This window comes from Neopsephotus bourkii, unplaced genomic scaffold (assembly GCF_033783945.1).
Source record: "Neopsephotus bourkii isolate Nb327-2 ecotype Australia unplaced genomic scaffold, CSIRO-AGI_Nbou_v1 NB_1287, whole genome shotgun sequence".
NCBI lineage: Eukaryota > Metazoa > Chordata > Aves > Psittaciformes > Psittacidae > Neopsephotus > Neopsephotus bourkii.
This window is the reverse complement of record NW_026901771.1, coordinates 4745562-4765182: the sequence shown is the minus strand read 5'-3', so window position 1 is coordinate 4765182 and position 19621 is coordinate 4745562. Positions and strand designations below refer to the sequence as shown.

Genomic DNA, 19621 nt, shown 5'->3' with positions numbered 1-19621 from the left:
CAGAGCAGCAGAGCTTGCTGTTCACCAGTGAATGTCCTATGTTCTGCGCTCCCTAGGGTTTCTTCACAGTGGTGTCTTAAACTGGCAAAATCATCAAAAACACAGCAAGGAAGGGAATTACAGTTCCTTTATGCAGGAGATGTGGGTGGCACTAAGCTTATTGCTCCCTAGCAATCAGAGCGAGGTAAAGAACATGTGCAAAGGAAGGCTTCGCTCAGCACACAGTCCCCATGAGATCTCAGGAAGCCTCCATGAAGGGGGCTCTTTGAAGGCTATCTGAATGAGGGGGTCAGTCCATGTTCCCTCAGATGGGGAATGAGCAGACCTGCATCCTGCTATAGGAGGCCAGCTAAAGCATAGGAAGGGGCAAAGGGATTGAGATGCCTCCTATCAGAGAAGGAGGCAGGAGAAATCAAGGTTAGAGCAGCAAATAGAGAAATGGAGACTGTGTTTAGTGAGGCTGAGGGTGGGCTCTTTCTGAATGAACACACCCAGCACTACAAGGCCCCCCTGCCAGCCACCACAGCATGAAGGAATACTGAATGGGCCATAAATAGTGTCTCTTTTGGGGCCTGGAAAGGTTCTTAGAGAGAAAGGATCTGGCATACTGCTTCTGGATAGCATGAGGGAAACCCAGCATCCACAAAACACTTCTCTTTTCCATGTGTCCGAGCTCTGTGTCCTGTCTTCTGCAGAAGGTAGCAGGCCTTGCACTCCAGTGCTTTGCCAACCCATCGTGCCAGCAGGCAGGTGGGCTCAATGCTTTCACTCAGCATTAAAGCAAGATTAAGTCCCCTTCTTTGTAATTTCAATGAATGAGCAAGAGCGAGGGAATAAAGGAGTTGGTTCATGACCTCCATTTTCTCCTCTGAGATGGGCAGGGTTTCTGCCCGTATGAACAGAGGAGGATATGGTGATTAATTCCCTGACCTCTGATCTCACACAGCTCCTACACAGGGGTTTGGCACTGACAGTGGGTGTTTGTAGCAAGGATCTATTCTCACTGCTAAGGATACCCCCACATACATGCTTTTAGAAAGTTCTTCTCTCTGCATCCCTATAAGAAAGTGAAATCATTATTCCTGGTTTTTCCAATGGGGACCTGGATTCCAGAGATAGGCACTACACCATCAGTTCAGTGCTGGTCGGAGGCTGCTCTCAAGACCAGCCCTGTTGTGCCATCTCCATCCTTGCCCCAGCCTGGCCCTGTGGAGGAGACTTTCCGTGAGTCAAGAATCAGTCACAGGACCAAGACCTCGTATGGACAGCATGGATGGACACAGCTGATACTGCAAGCTACAGACATTTGGACCTGCTCAATGGAAATACTCTTTTCCCAGTAGAGCAGCCTAAGGACTGCTGCTGGCCAGGGTGTATCAGCTAAGGGTAGGTAACAGACAGCACAGGTTAAGAGGGTTGTTCGTTAGCAGAGCTGTGTGGGAGAGCCAGAGTCAAGAGTTCCAGGCTGCAGGGGAAGTAAGGATGGAAGCTGCAGGTGAAGCCTGAAGCATTTAAAGAAGGTATCCCAGCGCCTGGTTTTTACTAGCATCTTAGTATCTGATATTCATGTTCTCTGAGATTCATCCAATTCACCAACCAGTGAATATTACTAACATTTCCTGTTGCAGAAAATACTGTTGATGAAGGAAAGAGAATGTCAAGAAAGTACTTTTTAATGGTTATTTATTTATATTGAATGGTACTAGAGCATTATTAAATATGATGTGAATAGTACGATATTGCACCGTTGTCTTGTCTTGCAGCGTAAACTCGTGGCTGTCATTTTGGTGGCATGGCGACTGTCCCCACTGAGATGGGAATGTCCACATCTTGGAAGTGAGAGGTGGTCAAAACACCCCGCAGACAGGCAGTTCTCCATCACAAGGGAGGGAGGAAAGGTGCCACAAGCTGCCTTAGTGAAATAGCAAGCTGCATTGCATGGTCACACATAAAAAAGGCTGCTGCCGGCAATCAGCAGGATGCTGATTTCTGTGGAGGTTTGCTGTGTGACAGTACTCATAGAATTAGGGAATGGCTTGTGTTGGAAGGGACCTGAACCAGTTCCAACCCCCTGCCATGGGCAGGGACACCTTCCACTACAGCAGGTTGCTCCAAGCCCCTGTGTCCAACCTGGCCTTGAACACTGCCAGGGATGGGGCAGCCACAGCTTCTCTGGGCACCCTGTGCCAGCGCCTCAGCACCCTCAGGCTTGTGGCCCTCTTCTGTACAGCCCAACGCATCTTCTGGATGAGGGGAAGACACCCAGGAGCAGCAACCACCAGGATAAGGCATTACAAGGTCTAACCTTCCTACCAACTGCATGCTGTTTCAGTCCCTACTTCTTTCAGTCCCTGCAGGCTACAACCCACAGGGGAAAACGTATGAGCTCTCACTGGAGAGATGTCAGTGCAATGGGATAAAGGTAGGGAAATGACTCTAGTCCTTCCTTCTCTCTCCAGACTGCAGGAGAATGGATGGACCTATTTGACAGCAGCCTGCTGTTGGCTAATCCACAAACCTGGGAGAAGCTAGTAGACCCAGGTTACTACTGTTTGTAATGCTCTCACTGATTTACTCTGTCATTCGGCCAAGGTATGTGACATCAGCTGTTTGGTGTTATTAATAACAAGAAGGGATCCACCTCCCAGAAACATAGAAGCACTTTTAAGGCTCTTTTGAGGAAGCATTCCTAAAAATTTAGCATACTAGAACACAAACCCCATCTGCTTCTGTGTAATAAAAGTCACAGTCATGAAGATGTTGCTTAAAGCGCTATGTGAAGTTCACAAGCAGTGATCCTGCAGAAGGCTTAGGAAGAACTTGCCATGGCAAAGGGACCTGAAACATCCACCCTACTAGAAAACACAGTCACTCCCCAAAAAGAGGGACAGCTCTGCTTGCCTGTAGTGGCTGAAAGCTCCTACAATGCCTGTACAAGGCTAAATGTTACCTTTCTCTTTCCTTGATAGAAACCCTGGGGTTTGGGAGGGTGTTGTATAAGACATGTTGACCGACACTGCATGAGCCGCTTTGCTTTGGTATCGCTGTTACACCAGCACATCCCCTCTTTGAGCACTGCATTTTCCCAGCCAAGCTTCCCAGGCACTCTGCTGTGTTTTCAATAGGGATCTAGTGCAGGCCCCAGGAGACGAGGCATGGAGAAGAAGGGGAAAGAGCAAGAGCAAGCAAGAATGAATGTTATTAAACAGAGCAAGGCACTTCTCTCAGTCTCACATCACGTTCAGGGCTGACAGGAGGGAGGGGAAGGCCCCTCCCCGAGGACAACCCAGAGGCTCTCGCACAAACTTAATTTCAAGCTCTGTTGAAGATGGTGTTTGTCTGGGTTTTTTTTTAATGCATTCAATTTAATTTCTCAGGCAGACATGTGAAAATGAGAAAGGCAGACCTTTGACTGAGGAGACAGCCCGGTGCCTGCTTCTTACACATCCGACTCTCACATTGTTCTCCTCCATCACTGCCCTCAGTAAATCTGTGTGCAGGGGTTGCTCGAATGCCTGCCATCTCCCTTCCACGCTTCACTGGAGACAGTTACATTGGTTTGTTTGCATTTAAGCACTCCAATGTATTTTTAATTCCAAACACACCACAGCTTTCCATGGCTGTGTTTGAAACAGGAGCACTCTGACCTTGAAAAGGACCTGCAGGCACCAAGAGGTTCTGATCCTTACGCTGCTGGCCAGTCCGTCTTTGCTTGCTGTGTTTCAGATCCCCCCCATTTCAGTGACAATGGTTGGAGAGGAACTGCATTTAGTTTTGGGAGGCAACTGAGGGAGACTTCCCTGGATACAGACACATGCAGTTCAGCTCCTCTGCAGGCAGTTGGTCTGGTTAGTTGTATGTTAGTTTTCCAGCCTTAAGAGCACATATACATGGTAAAAATAGAGATTGGGGAAGGATTTCCATCTGACCTGCTGCATCTGCCCTGGAACTGATAGAAGGTGACAATCTTTACAACTAGGCCCTGAATGAGAGGAAGTTAGCAGGGATGCTGGCACAGGACAGATACAGATCCTGCCTCTGAGACACATGGAGGCAGACGGACCCTGCCCAAGTCATTCCTACATTGTAATTTCCTACTGTGACCCAAGGGAGGACTGCAAGCAAAGCATAAAGCATAAAAACATAAAGCAGAACCAGGGTCTATAATAACTGCTGTCTGCAACCCTGGGTCACACCACAAAAATCTTGGTTCCTTTGTTCCATGGTTGACGCAGATATTAATTCTTTCCTGTCCACGGCATTGTACTCGCTGGAGCTTTCAGCAGAACATCAAGCACTGCTTTGTTTTGTCGAGGGGAAGCCAAGCTGGGTGGGTTTGCTGTGGTGGTGGAGGGAACGGCACAGGGAGAACGTAAATGGCAGAGCAGTGTGCAAGGAAACCAATGCAGCAGCATTGGGTGAGTGGGTTTCAGTAAAGCAAGACTTTGCCCAGGCAAAAGGAATATTAAATAGGCTTTTGATTGTTTCTTTTTTCTTTTTTAATTTTAAAAAACAAATTAAAATTAAATGTGAAATCACAATTTGCATTCATGCCTTAAGCAATCCACTTAAATTGGGTAATCAGTCGTTCTGCGCAGCAGAATGACTGAGGTCAAGTTTCCTGTGCATTGGAATCCAGCTGTGAAGCAGGAGCTCTCGCAGCTCCCCATATAAAAGCTGTCACTCCATCCACCCCTCCTTTGTGCCTTGTCACCCAGTTTGGAGGGCGAACAGCAGCACTGGCCTGGCTGGTTTGAGGCTGGGTGCACTGGCTGATGGGCACCTTGTGAGGCTGAGCTAAGGGACCTGCACTTCTCTCACAGGCACTTACTTCACTGCTCTCCTCAGTGCAAACCCAGCCAGCGACCGCTCTTTGAAGCCCTGCAGGGATTTAGTGTCTGTAAGACTTCTTTTTTCTGGGCCAAATTTAAGTGAAAACGGGCAACACGTGGAGAATCTGTCAGCAGAGCAGGTGGATGGACCATCGGTGCTATCTCCTAAGCCACATTGGCTCCAAATGAGCCAGTAAAGAGACTGGTGTAAAAGCCAAGGTTGTTTGCTACAGCCAGACCATGGCAGGAGGTCCCTTGCTGTGGAGGCTGTGCTGCTGCAGTCCCTTCAGGCACAGGTATTCGCTCCAGTTCATCTCCCTCTGCTCAGTTCATAGCACCATTCAATCCCAGACTGGTTTGGATTGGAAGGGACTTCAAAACCCATCCAGTTCGAATCGGATGCCTTCCAGTAGGCCAGGCTGCTCATGAACGCATAGCTACCAGCCCATAACTAATTAAAAGCCGGCACACTGGCCCTGTGTTAAGGGGAGAAGCGCCGCGATGCCGCTAAGCAGCCCCCCTTTTACCCCGCTCCCTTCTACCCCACAGCGCCATTACCCACTGCCGCGACCGCACTGGGCCTGACGGAGGGTTGGAACTACACCTCCCAGCATGCTCCGCGGCGGCGCAGCCCGGCCGGGGCTTACGTTTCCCCGCTTTGCATGCTGGGAGCTGTAGTCCCTCCGGAAGAGCGGGCGGGGCTGCGTTGGGTGTATATGACCGCGCCGCCGGCCGGCTGCTCCACAGCGGGGTAAGGTATGGCCTTAGAGAGGGGTGGACTGGGGTGATGTCGGGCGTCTACGGGAGGGTTCCAGGCGAGCCTGCTCTGTCACCTCCCATAGCCGCTCGGCCGTGCTTTCCGCCGCTGTTTCTGTCTCAAAGCGCTGTCCCGCCGGGGTAGGCGTAAGGCTGCGAGAGGAAGGGGGCCGCTGCGCCTGTGGCTCTTGTGCTCCGGGTGGGCTTGAGCAGCTTTTTGTCTCCTTCAGCCCGCCCCTCGGAGCCTGTGGTGGAAAGGGGAGGTGAAGCCGTGCTAGAGGAGCGGGCTGCCGCCTCCGAAAGTTGGAGGAGGAGGAAGAGGAGGAGGAGAAGATCTTCCGTGCACAGCGATGTAGCCCTGAACGTGGAACAGCACCTCAGCTCCTCACCGGTGTGACTGCAGAGCATGGGCTAAAAACGATGTCCCTCTCCCGTGCGGAAAACCCTTGTTTTCTGCTGTTTCTGTTTGTCTTCCAAGCGGTGTTTATCCTGATCCTGTACCGAGGTGGACCTTCGCATGTGTTCCGCGGGTTCTTAGACACACCGCAGGTCCTGGATTACTCCAGGACTCACGATGTGTACACAAACCTCAGCTTGTTTACCCGGGTTCCTAATGAAGAAGCTAAGCCCTACTGCTCGGCACGGTCACCGATATTTGGTAGGTATAAACCCACAGTGGTTGCAGTGACTTCTTTGCTACTGATAATGCTGAACGCTTTGTAAATACAAGTTGTGTGTTTCGCCAACTTTTTCACTTTAAAACTGTTATTCTGGGGTAATACACTGACAGTTTTTTCTTGTGGTAATTGACTCATATTGGTTATGTGAGGAAAAGTGCTTTATTGACCTAAAAACTTCCAATCTGAAGGATTTGGCTACGCAGAGATTGTGGAACAAGAGTGAAAACAGTGCATATGGGTTTAATGCCAAGTTAGTAACATTTTGGATTCTTTTCCTTTGGCAGTCCTGTATAAAATATGCCAGCGTTGTACTTTGGTAACTGCATGATTTTGACCTCTGACTCACTGTAACTACGGGGTTCTTTGCTCAGCCTTTACATCAAGCCTCTATCTCAATATAAATCCATTAAGTTGGCTTTAAGTATTGTTTGGATGAGAATGTAGATTGGCGTCTTGCTCTTCGTGGCCATCTTTTTTGGCCTATGATTGTTATGCATCCTTTAGACTTAGAAACTTCTCATTTAGACTTAAAAGTCTGGTCATAGGCTAATTTGTGTTTATACTAGGACCAAGTTACAGCTGACCCTAGAGGCAGCATTCATCCAGCTACTGCACTGCTAAAAACAGTTGAGGAACTGTAAGTAAGTACAAAGTGGAACACATAAAGCAAGATTGTTGGTGGTAAAAGTGGTGTGTCTCCAATAGTAATGAATCAGGTTAACTCAGGAATGGATGAGTTGGTGAGTATGAACTTACAGCTTGTTTGGGAGCACCTGTTTCTCTGTAGTATGTTACCCTTGTCTGATTTTCTGTACTGCACAGGTTTATGCTTAGCCAAGTCTTGAACACACTACTTGCAACTACTACTTAGTAGTTGCCCTGCTGTTCTAGGAGAGCTGGTCACCTCACATGGAGCACAGTAAGCAAATGGCTCTTACCACCTGGTTTAAGGTGGAAGTATTGTGGAAAGCCAGTGCTGTGGTTACTCTTCTGTCAAGTTGCTTACTTCAGTTAAGAGAACTCTGCTTTGGATGAGCCTTTTTAGACTGCAGTCTTTGTAATGGTGTTTGTTCTTTTGGGAAGATTTCTTCCTTCCTCTGGTGCTGAGGTTAAATGAAGTAAGTGCAGGATGTATGATGAAACTACATGATAACTTTTGGGAATATACCTCAGTATTTCCCTTGGAAACAGCTCTACTGAAATACTTATAGAACAGGGCCTTTTTGCACAGGTGCCAGCTGGAACGGGCTTTGTGCATCCTCTGTTCATCACTAGGTACAGCCCATCAGTTCTTTTGGGAAGCTACAATCCTGTGCTTCAGCCTGATCTGTTTTATTGGAAAAAGCACAGCAGAAACGTGCCTGCACTCTGCTTGTCCCTGCTGCTGAGAATCTGCTGCCCCACAGAGAGTCAGATGAGAAAGCTTTGGTCTCAGAAAAGCAACACAATTAGGTGCAGTTCTATGCAGCCTGCAAGCCATCAGAAAAGTAGTGACCTATATAAAGGAGGCAGTCACAGAGTAAAGTTACACTGATTGGTGCTCTCAGAGCTGTGAAATCTTTTGAAGACCTCTTCTTCTGCCCATCCCTGATTCAGATCAGCTGAATTAAGCTGCAGATTAACTTTTACTCAGTGATGTTTCCCTTTAAATGTGGTAAGTAAATTATTCCTTCTGCTATCACTATGTGCCAGCCTTTCTGGGTGGTTTGGTTGAGGTTTCTTTTAGCAGAGAAACGTGTGCTGCTCTGCAAGGTGGTTGCTCTTTGTTCTGTGTGTGATGGTCACGTATGAATAGATACATAAATACTGTATGAATGTCTTGATCAACTTCTCTTACGGGACTGAGAGAATGACTGAGACTTGTGGGCCTTTAATTTCATAACTCCATTAAATGAGACTTCAAAACCATTCTCTAGGACTCCAGTCTCCAGTTCAGAGCTGTGGCCACTCCAAAGTGTGTTAAAGGAATTGGAAGAATGCCAAATAGCTTAAATGGTTTCTGCATCAGGGCTTTCATGAAGTGCAGTGCTTCTCCCACTTATGTATATAGTAGATCATCTGGATAACTGAATGTAAGATCAGCTCATCTGGCTCCCACCTCGTAAATCTACAGCATCTTGGCTCTTCCAGGCCTGTGGAGTAAGAATTAAAGTATAATTGAGGAACATCTTTGCCTTGGAGGGACTGGACTTGCTGACTGATGTTACTTTTTTAATGCTTAGTAGTGTCCACTGAGCATTTTGCAACCAGCAGCTTGAAAAGCGTTGTACTAGATCCTCAGTGTCTTCATTAATGCTGTGAATAAATCACTCCAGTTCCTTTAAAGGTAAAGGTTTCTACACAAATAGCCAGTTGCCTGTTTTCCTTTGTTCTTGGCAAAAGCAAAGTGTCCTCTGACTTTCTGACATTGCATGCAGGATGTGTTGTTTCAGCTCATCTTTTCCTCTGAGCAAGAAGAACTTTGATGCTGGAAGACTTAAAGAGGTACCTTCATGTATGGTGTGTGCTGAATGAGTTGGTTTGGGCCTCAAAGGCTTAAACAGTTGAAAGTTCTGTTTGTAACTCTGCTGTTTATACTCTGCTCATGCTATAGAGGAATTTCTTTTCCTCAAAGCCCTTCTTAGACTAGTTACTCCCTGTCATAGCCTTTCCATGAGTGTAACCATTTATTATGGTAATGAGTGGTTCCTGCTGTTTTTTTAATGGAAGCTCTCCTATTAGAGTTTCTTCTCTTGGATTTAAAAAGCAGTGAAAAGGTGGGAATGCTGAGATTCATTTTCAAGCACAGTTGAAGCAGCCTTGTATTCTGGCATTAGAAACTGCTCCTTAAGTTAGGGCTGTTGTTCTGCTTTTTTTTCCTGCTTCTTTATTCAGACAGTGGTAGAAATATACAAGTATGACTCTGCTAATGTAGTGTGTGGTGCTGTACTTTTTCAGTGAGGTATTTGTTCATCTATACCGCTGTTCCCATTTGCTCAGCTTGTGTAAGTTCTACTTACTGTCTTTGAAATGTGTCATTATAGCTGCTAACTCCAAATGCGTAGCAAGGAGTTGAGAAGTCGTGTAGTTTCTTTCCAAAGATGGGATAGATAGGGTCACCATCAATAGATTCCCACTGATAGTCAAATGTGTTGCCTACAAAGTAAAGCAAGCAAGGAGTGTGCTGTCACTGGCACCAGTAACAATTCAGACAGAGATTTGTGGGGTTTAACTCTATACATAAAAGTTTCATATCAGTTAAACATTATGTGAAGATACAAGCTCAGGAAGAGCTTAGGAACCATCCTATGGAGAAGTGTCTTGGATGCTTCAGGGTGTTGATCCTGCACCTTGTCTGAATTGGGATCCTGTGCCAGCATTTCCAAGATGTCTTTTCCTTCTTTTCCAAAGCCGCACTCTAGCAGTTCTGTTTCTCTTTGGTCCAGCCTGCAACTGCTCTGTTCACAGCTGAGATTTAACTGGATTACAGTGCATTAGCCTCTTGGTAGTTGGACAGGAAAGAAACTGGAGAGCCACAAAGTAGCTTGTACCAAGCAGTGTAGGGCAGCAGATGTTTTGGGGTCTTAGGGACACAGACTAACTTCTTTTCTTCTGTGTTTCCATGGTATAGTGAGTTTCTGAGCTGAGGAGTGTGAGGTATGGAGTGAAACTATTGCATCTTACCTTACTCATTCCCTTATGTCCAAATTTAGACTGGATTGTTTGGAATTGAAGGATTATTGCTACAGAATCTTAACTCTGCAATACAAAGAGCCCTGATTGTATTATAGAACACGAAAGACTGCTGTTGTAGGAGAACAAAAGGGATTAATTCCCTCTCTTATATTTTCCTTGGAGCAATGATGTGTAGTTGAAATCCAATCTGAATATAACATTACGTTAGCAAGCTTCAGTTGTCATCAAATCAGTGGGTAATGGTGCTTCATTTAAAGATCTGATCATCAGGGAGTTCATAAATCTAAAAGCAATAAGAACTACAGGTAACAAAATGTTGGGCTCAAACGTGGTGGTCTTAAAGGCAGAAAAACAAACTGCACAGAATCAGAATCAACCAGGTTGGAAGAGACCTTTAAGCTCATCCAGTCCAACCGTTCCCCAGCACTGCCAAGGCCACCGCTAACCCATGGCACTGAGGACCTCTTCTACATGGTGTGTGAACACTTGCAGGGATGGTGACTCCAGCAGTGCCCTGGGCAGCCTGTTCCAGTGCCTGGGCATCCTCTGGGGAAGGAATTGTACCTCATCTCCATCTAAACCTCACCTGGCGCAGCTTGAGGCCATTTCCTATTGTCCCATTACTTGTTCCTTGGGAGCAGAGCCCAGCCGTCTCCTGGCTCCATCCTCCTTTCAGGCAGCTGTAGGGAGCAATAAGGTCCCCCCTGAGCCTTCTCTCCTCCAGACTAAACCCCCAGGTCCCTCAGCCGTTCCCCATCACACTTGTGCTCCAGACACTACACCAGCTCCATTGCCCTTCTCTGGCCCCGCTCCAGCACCTCAGTGTCTTATCTTGTGAGGGACCCAGAACTGAGCACCGGATTCAGGGTGCAGCCTCACCAGTGCCCAGTACAGAGGGAAGTAGTGTAGAAGTAGGTAATAACTTCATAAAACCTTAACCATAACTATGACCTAGATTCATGGGCCCACAGCATGATTCTCTGAAGTACTGCTCCTCTGTTTGAGGTATGGCAACATATTCACACTTCCTACTGAGGGCAACAGTCAGAATCATATTCCCCTGCATTTTAGATATTTAGGGAAGCACTGAAAAGTGAGTCAGCTATTGCAAGAGCTTGCTGACAAGCAAAATTCAGGTTTCCCTTTCAAAACCAAACCAAACCAATAAACCCCATGAAGTGGGATTCCCAGCAGCTATACCTTTCTGACAGCATGAGGAATGGCATTACTGGCTTTTCAGACTGACGCTCACAAAGTGCCCTTGCATGTTCCTTGAGGAGGGAAAGGGGACACTTCCCAATACAGGTTTGCCCATCAGAAATGGGAGTTACACCAACTAGTGAACTGTTTCCCAGTTCTGAATGGCCAGCTTGAAACTTACTCCTTAATGCTTGTTAGTGCTCAGAAAACCCCCAAACTTCCCCCCACAGCGGTGGAGGGGTGTTGTTGCTTCATGTCAGTTAAACAGGATGTGGGGGAACACAGGCTCTTTTTCTGTTGTGGTGAGAATTGTAACAGGAACTGGACTCTAGAATGGGCTGGAAAAAACCTTATGGACTCAACTGCTTCAGTGCTTAGACTTGACACATGCATGTACATTGCCCTGCTCAAAGGAAAGCTACTCAGCACCAGGCCTAAATAGTTGTTCTCTCAGGCTCCATTAGCAGAATGATTGATTTCAGTGGTTTAAGAGGGAGTCTTGACATACAACATCCCGAAAACTCACTTTGAGACATTAAGGATGAGCTTGGAAGGAAAAAAACCAAAACCAAACTAAACCAAACCACCAATAACTTCCCTGGCAGGCTTCTGGTGCAATCCCATACGTTGTCTTGGGGTAGCATGGCCTGCGGAGAACTGTTGGTGCTATTTCAACCTCATGTGAAATTGTCAGCTGTTACTTGTGATTTAGGTGAATCTTGCTTGTTCATTTAAGGAATAGATTTTCATTTTCTGCATTTGTGCTGTCTGTTTACCACAAGTTGACAGTGGCTGGAAGCCATGAAGAGATACGGGTTTAATATATAAACTAACAGACCTCTTCTGGTAGTTCCGGAACCTTCTCTTACTCCCCAGAACAGACACTGAAAGAATCGATTTGTTTCTCCATACTGCAGCAATAGCAGGCCTCTGACAAAATGTTAGTTCACACTTTCTATGGTTTCTTTCTTACCTGTGACTCGTCAAGCTCTTTCCATCTGATGAATGGAAGAATCCATCTAAAAATGCAGATTTTGCTCAGGTAAGAAATGAGGGACACATCCAATATGTTTTGTGTTTAATATCAGAGTGCTGAGCAGAGAAAGTACATCTCAGATGTAGTTTCTTTTGCTGCCCTGTGCTTCCTGAAGATATAACATATCTCTTCTTCCTGCTCAGTTGTTATCTGTTGCTCCCCAAATTCTAAAGCACTGCCTGCTTATCATAGTGCATATAGTTAAACGACACAGCAAGAACAGCCTTTGTGGCATGTACCTAGAATGTCAAATTGAGCTTGAACCTGTTTTAAGATAAAGCTGACACTTCCTGAAGTGTTTATATTCATCCAGGCTTTAAGCTGTTTCTTCCCCACCCTGCCAAATGTCCTTTTGGACATCCTCCATGCCCATATTAGCAGCTTTCCAGTATCTGAAGGGGGCTACAAGGATGCTGGAGAGGGACTCTTTGTCAGGGACTGTAGGAATAGGACAAGGGGTGATGGGTTCAAACTGATACAGAAGTAGTTCAGGTCAGATATAAGGCACTGGCACAGGCGGCCCAAGAAGTGGTAAATGCTCCATCCCTGGCAGTGTTCAAGGCCAGGTTGGATGGAGCCTTTGGTGACATGGTCTAATGTGAGGTGTCCCTGCCCATGGCAGGGGGGTTGGAACTGGATGATCTTAAGGTCCTTTCCAACCCAAACCATTCTATGATTCTATGTGAGTACCTCTGTTTGGTGGTGTTACCTGTTCTGCAGTAGGGCTGGTGTCTGAGGTAGTTAATATATGTAGCTGATATGATAGGTGTGAATGAAGGTTGAGAAACATCACTGGTCTTTACTTTGTTTCCCTTTTTTCTGTCTGCTCCTCACAGTTGGTCCATTAACCATCACCTTCAGAGTGCTCCCTAGTGAGAAAATGATCATCAGAAAAAACCCTTTCGTTGGGCCTGGTGGCAGCTACAGGCCACCTCACTGCCTGGCCCGCTACCGATCAGCCATTCTTGTAGCCTACAGGAACCAGAAGAAGTACCTTCACCACCTTCTCTACTATATCCATCCTTTCCTGCAGCGCCAGCAGCTGAGTTACACTATCTACTTGATTCAGCAGGTAAAGCTCAAGCAGATGTGCCCAGTGGGGTAGCTGGGCTTCCCAGTTCAGGATTAGGTTCTGAACGAGAAAGGTGACTTCTCCAATGTGGAAGTACCATTTCATGCATGGGCTGAGAGGAGGTCAGTTATATGCTGTCCCATCTCCATACCATCATTCTGCTATTGATTGGTTCTGCTTTTTCCCTTCTAGAGGGACAAAGTTGTCAGTAAGTGGTAACTTGTGTTTTCATCTCCTCAGGAGTTGCATGTGGCTTGTCTGTAGCTTGTCACTGTGGCTGTTGAGCAAAACCAGGGACACCAAATGCTAAAGTGAAATCGGGTGTTTTTTCAGCCTGTATCAGATAAAAACATCTGGTTTGACCCTCCTGAGGGGCAGCTTGGCTTATGGGTCTTTTAAAAGTGAGCCTTCTTCAGGTGCCCACGTTATATAGCCCCTGGAACAGCAAAGTGTACAACTGGGAACACTGGAGAGAATGGGTGATGTTTCTAGAGGCTGGGGCATGAAATCTGCAGCCAGGATTGATTCATCCCAACTTCATTCAGTCAAATCAGGCTACTTTTTGCTCACATAAATGTACGTGGAGTTCTCATCCTTGTTGTTTTGGTGAAGAAATGTAGGTTTGGTTTTACAGGCGGGGAATGGTACCTTTAACCGAGCAAAGCTGCTCAATGTCGGTGTCCGGGAGGCCCTGAAGGATGAAGACTGGGACTGTCTGCTCCTGCACGATGTCGACCTGGTACCCGAGAATGATTATAACCTCTATGTTTGTGATGAATACTATCCCAAGCACATGGCCAGTGCTATGGATAAGTTTCAGTACACGTAAGTACCTCCATTTCCTTTGGATGTATGCATTCTAATTGGTTCACTTTGGCATAGAAAGTAGGAATGGGAACAGTGGGAGATACACCTTTGAGAGGTTTTCTGTTTGTTAGTGTTGCAATAGTGACTTCCCCAGAAAAGGGTGTTCTTAACCTTAGGCATGCAGTGAGGAACAGGAACAGTTCCTTACCAGCACCTCCCTGTTCCACTCTCAGCTCAGCCTGGCAAGTGCCTGGCAGATTCCTGTTTGCCTTTCCTTCCAGGACAAAAGTAGAGGGTGGAAATTACTGGATCAAGTGGTAGGTGTGTGATAGAATGCAGGTATTTTGGACTGCCCAAGATGTGACTTTCAAAACCAGCTTTACGTCAGTCTGCTGGGGGAGAAGGTGGGAGGGATGGAACATGGTAGGAATTACACTGGGTTTGCTGTTTCGGGTTTTAGCACTGTTGTGACAGTGTCTGTAAGGTATGATTGATGTATGTATGATGGATGATGATGTTAGTTTATGGAGGGCTGGTATTATCCTTTAATACTGATATTTTTTCCCCTTTCTCTTTTAGTCTGCCATCTAAGTCGTTTTTTGGGGGTGTATCTGCTCTGACTCCAGAACATTACATGAAGATGAATGGGTTTCCAAACACATACTGGGGCAATGGTGGTGAAAATGATGACATTGCTACAAGGTACTAATGCTGAAACAGAACTAGGCTGGCTCATGACCATGTAGCATTACTCTGAGAAAGGAATTGAGATGATGGATGTTCCTTCATGTGGTTGCAGTTATTGTTATAATCCAAAATGCTGCTGGCATTGGGAATGGTTAATGTCAGCAGATGCTCAGAATCTCTGAATTCAGTCATTGTATGCTGGGAGGACAAAGCTTTCCTCAGACTCTGGAGGGCAGAATGTTACTTCATGTCCTTGTGCCTTCAGTGGCTCTGGAGTGTGTCCAAGGGGTTATAACCACCAGTAGCTGACAAGTGACTCCCTTGACATTAACAGTCCCAGGGGAGGGAAGGAATCTGCAGGCTTGATAAGAAAACCAAGAAGGTACTTAATAATGCTCAGCCAGTTGGGAATTTAAGTTATGTGAAGTGCACTTAGGTTGCTCCAAGTGTTATCAAATCACCAGTACTTGGAATTAAGGCAGATGAGTTCTGGCTGCAGGGCTGAGTGATGGAGAAGCCTGTGTACTCCTGTGAGCCAGTGGCAGCGAATCTGATGGGGTTTCTTGTACTTGAGTTGCCATGGCAGCAGCACACTGTACTAGTGAATACAATGAGTTTAGTTCCAACCTAATTCAGATCCTTCAAGTACAAAACCATGGCTGTAGCTGCTTTATTCAGCTTTGCTCTTGCACTGTGCACCTTTCTCTCGTGGCAAGCTCATGAGGAGTTTAGTGCACCAGCACTAAAGGCCTCGTGTGGTTTTTGTCTTGCACAGTGTGACAGGTTACACAGTGCAGTGTTCTGTTCCAGCACTGTAGGAGTTTTTAGAAAGCAATATTCTTCTCTGAATTGAAAGTCAGCTCTTCTAACATAGAATTCCTCCTTTTCCTTTCAGACAAAGCTTAACTAAAAGGGTGTAGGATTGTGTAGAGATTCAGCATTTCCTAAGGGAATCGAATGCTGGGGAAATAGATCCTTCCATCAAACATGGGTCTGTTCAGCTGTTCTTGGTACAGCTGAGGCACTTAACATGGCTTTTGGTACCGTGACGGTCATGGCTGCCTTAGGTTATGTACATCTCTAAATAGCCCTTTTGTGAAGGGGAGTAAATCCTGTGGTGTTTCTCTGAAGGTTCACACTAATGATTAGCAGTGTGGTGGCCACAGGTACACAGAGGCTGGGGCATTGCCTGTTAATGATTTATCTTGCCTCAGCCTGCTGGAGTGGGTCCAGAGAAGGGCAATAGAGCTGATGAAGGGCCTGGAGCACAAGTGTGAGGAGGGAATAGCTGAGGGACCTTGGTTTTTTTGGGGGGGGGAGTTTGGAGAAGAGAAGGCTTGGTGGGGACCTTATTGCTCTCTACAACTAGGGTTTAGGAGGATGGAGTGAGGTGGGGTCAGTCTCTTCTCCCAGGTAGCAGGTGATGGGACTTATGATCTTAAAGGTCTTTTCCAACTGAGCCAATTCTGTGATTCTGAGTTGGGAATGAGCTGCCTTGTCTTGAATGACCAACTGCTGGGATTTGCATTTTAGAGGGTGCTCACAGGCTTCTTACCCTGTGGCAACAAAATGACTGTTTGAAATTGGACACTGAAATGCAGTACTCTGCTTGTCTTAGCAAGCTCCAGGATCTGCCTGTTTTTAGAAGAAAACACTACTCAAACTGGTAGCATTTCGGGGTTAACATTATCAGCTCCAGGGAGGTCTGTTGGGTTCTTCTTAACAGTAAATGAATGTATTGACTCTTTCATGTTATTGTTTGAGTTGAATCTTGTAATGCAAAGCTAGTAGCAGCAAAGCTAGTTTAGTGTTTGTGCTTTTTCTTGTCTCTTTGATTTGATCTGCTTCTGTTCAGAAAACAAGCCTTGTCTAAAACTCAGTCTGAAATGACAGCGTGTCAAACTGTCCATGTTGTCATCATGTGATGGCTCCAGACTAACAAATCCCTTCAGTTCTGTAGCCTGTGCCAGTTCTGCAGCATTCCAGGTTCAGTGCAGCTCGCTGCTTTACCAGCTCTGGTACACGTGTTGCAAACATGCCACTGAGGTGACCACAGTTGAGCAAACATTCGTTCTTAGGATCACGGGTGTGATGACGGAGGTTTGCTGGCCCTAGCACTGCTGCAGGCACTTGGGATTGATGAAGTACCATAGGTGCCATTAGCAATGGGTTACAGCATCTGAAATGCTGGGGTTAAGAGGTCTCCTCTGGAATTCTGAGCCTTCAGCTCACTCTGTTCTTATCAGCCCTGCAGCTGAGTGGCTGTGCTTGGTTTGGCTGGTGCCTGTGGTTATCACGTACCAGAGCATCTGAATGAATGGCACTTCTCAAAGAACAGAGGGAGACTTAATCAGGGACTCTTCATCAGGGACTGTAGTGATAGGACACGGGGTGATGGGTTCAAACAGATACAGAAGTAGTTCAGGTTAGATATAAGGAAGAAGTTCTTTACTGTGAGGGTGGTGAGGCACTGGAATGGGTTTCCCAAAGAAGTGGTAAATTCTCCATCCCTGGTAGTGTTCAAGGCCAGGCTGGACAGAGCCTTGGGTGATATGGTTTAGTGTGAGGTGTCCTTGCCCCTGGCAGGGGGGTTGGAACTGGATGAGCTGAAGGTCTTTTCCAGCCCAAACCATTCTGTGATTCTATGACCTGAAACTCGGCACTGGCTTCCTTTCAGGAACTGCAAGTTTGGCTGTTGGGGTTGTTTTCATTTCGGTGATGGAAGCCTAGGCAGTGAAAGCTCTGCTCTTGCTAGGGAGTGAGAATCATGCTCAGTTGTCAGATTGAAGGGGATAGCTCTAGAATGCTCTCTGTGCTGTTGTTCTTTCCCTGCTTGCTATAATCCTCTTTGTACACTGTCAAAGCACCCTGTAGCTAGGAGCCTTCCAGCCCAAGGACTTGCTAGAGGAGATAACATGGCACTGTGGTGTTAAACCCACTCCCTTCAGCCTTTTGCTTTTCCTGCATTACACTGCTAATCACCCCTGGGTTTGCATTCCCCTATAACTAAGCCTAGAAATTGCATCTTTATGCCTAAAGCAACCATTTCTTTTGTTGTTTTAAAGGATTCAGCTGGCAGGAATGAAAATAGTCCGGACCCCACCTCACCTCGGACGCTACAAAGTGATGGACTATGACAAAAGGACAGAGACACAAGAGCCTTGGGGAAGGTAAGTGTTGGGGGTGGTGGTATGTGGAGTTTGGAGGCTGTTCTCTGCCTTGGTGCCATCACTTGCCTCAGAACAGGCAGTAAGTGTCACTTTGTCTAATGCCACTGCTTGTCTTTCTGCTTTCATGTGGCTACTTAGAGGAGTCTCCCAGGAGCAGAATGATTCTGTTGCAACTGACAGTCTGTGTGGAAGGGTTTCTCCTGGTTTCTACTTATTTTCCCTATGGTTAAGGACACATGCTAGCTAAAAAGCTCACACATCAGACTTATTCCCCGAGTCATTTGATGCTTAAAACTTGGGAAAGAAAATACTGCCTCTCTTGTAAATAGGGAGAGTTCAGTGTGAACAGACACTATGTTACACCTTCCCTATTATACAAACCTGCTCTTTAATCTGTGTGGATTTACAATGTGCTGTTAAAATGCTGGAAAACAGTAGTGTAGTGAGAAGACATGAGGAAGGGGTTGTGAGAAACCTTCACAAAGACACAGTTGTATCTAAGAGCTGGAAGAGGGCTTTGGGTCGAGTGTGGTGAAAGTTTCCCTTTATTATCTCAAACCGTAGGCTTCCATAGCAACCCTGTCTTAAACCCCACCTACAGCAGCCTGTGTACATCACTGCTCTGAGCCCTGTGGTGCACACCCTGCTCTTGCTAAGCTGCTGCCGGTTCCTGGTTGCTTTCAGACTGTAGTTGTCACCTCACTGGTCTCCCTGGCTCGTTAGGTTCCAGTCTGCATTGTCCTCCATGTTTAGAATACTCAGAGTGAACTTAATCTGATCTGTTCAAGTCTTGCAAAGTGCCTTCTCTCTGGATTATGGATTAGTATTAGCCTGTATTATACCAAGAATAATTTTCTTGGGGCTTTTCTGGTAGCAGCTTTTACCTGTTTCTTCAGCTGCAATCACATTTGTTCTTCTGTTTTTTCTTCCTCAGGTCTGCTTCCCACCACAACACCAGGAAAACATGGAAAGATGATGGAATGAATTCATTAGAGTTCAAGCTCCTCTCCAGGACAAAGCATCCTCTTTACACCAACATCACTGTGGACATTGGTTATGTTCCCCCCTTCTCTTAGGGGAATAGAAAAAGAGGTCGGTTGGGTCCAGTATGGCAGCATGCATGTGAGGCTTCAGCCTCTACCTCCTGGTGGCAGTCTCACCTGAGACTAATCCTTTTGTCTTTCATGCATTTGTCTTTCCTGCTGGGTAAAAGTTAGAAGAAAAGGCTTCAGGAATAGGGTATGACAGCAGATAACCAGGCTGGGGCTTACTGTGCACTGTAAAACTAACTCCTGAGCCAGAGCCACCTCCCAGCCCTCAGGGATCAAGCTCTCCTTACCCAAGTTATCTGGAACCTTTGTTCCAGAGCTGGATGGATGTGTCCTGCTTTGTACTTAAATGGTGATTGGGATAAAAGCTCTTTTGGCATGAGGCATGCTGTATTTTGACCAGCTTCTATACTTAAGTTCTGTAAATATCTGGTGAATTTGAGTCAAATGGAGTTGTGTTTGGGGGATTTTTCTAGGATATTTACCCAGAGTGTAATAAAGGAGAAAGCTCTTTTCTTGCCTGCTCCACCACTCGTGAAATGTGTTTCTTGTAGCTGTGAGGGTGAATGACAGCTGAGGCTGTCACTGAGCCTGACCTCCTGCTCAGAGTAGGGAAATGAATCCAGTAACTCAGCTGTGGCTCAAACATGAATTATA

The 19621-nt window shown here is 46.4% G+C and overlaps 1 protein-coding gene across 1 annotated transcript; it reads left to right on the top strand.

The window, feature by feature from the left end:
• Nucleotides 1-5616: 5616 nt before the first annotated feature.
• LOC133218807 (beta-1,4-galactosyltransferase 3-like) lies at nucleotides 5617-19422 on the top strand. The gene is made up of 6 exons (XM_061365608.1): nucleotides 5617-6246; nucleotides 13016-13251; nucleotides 13886-14076; nucleotides 14638-14760; nucleotides 17811-17915; nucleotides 18850-19422. The coding sequence occupies exons 1-6, from the start codon at nucleotides 6009-6011 to the stop codon at nucleotides 18989-18991; spliced, it is 1035 nt and encodes a 344-aa protein (XP_061221592.1). The 5' UTR covers nucleotides 5617-6008; the 3' UTR covers nucleotides 18992-19422.
• Nucleotides 19423-19621: the final 199 nt, after the last annotated feature.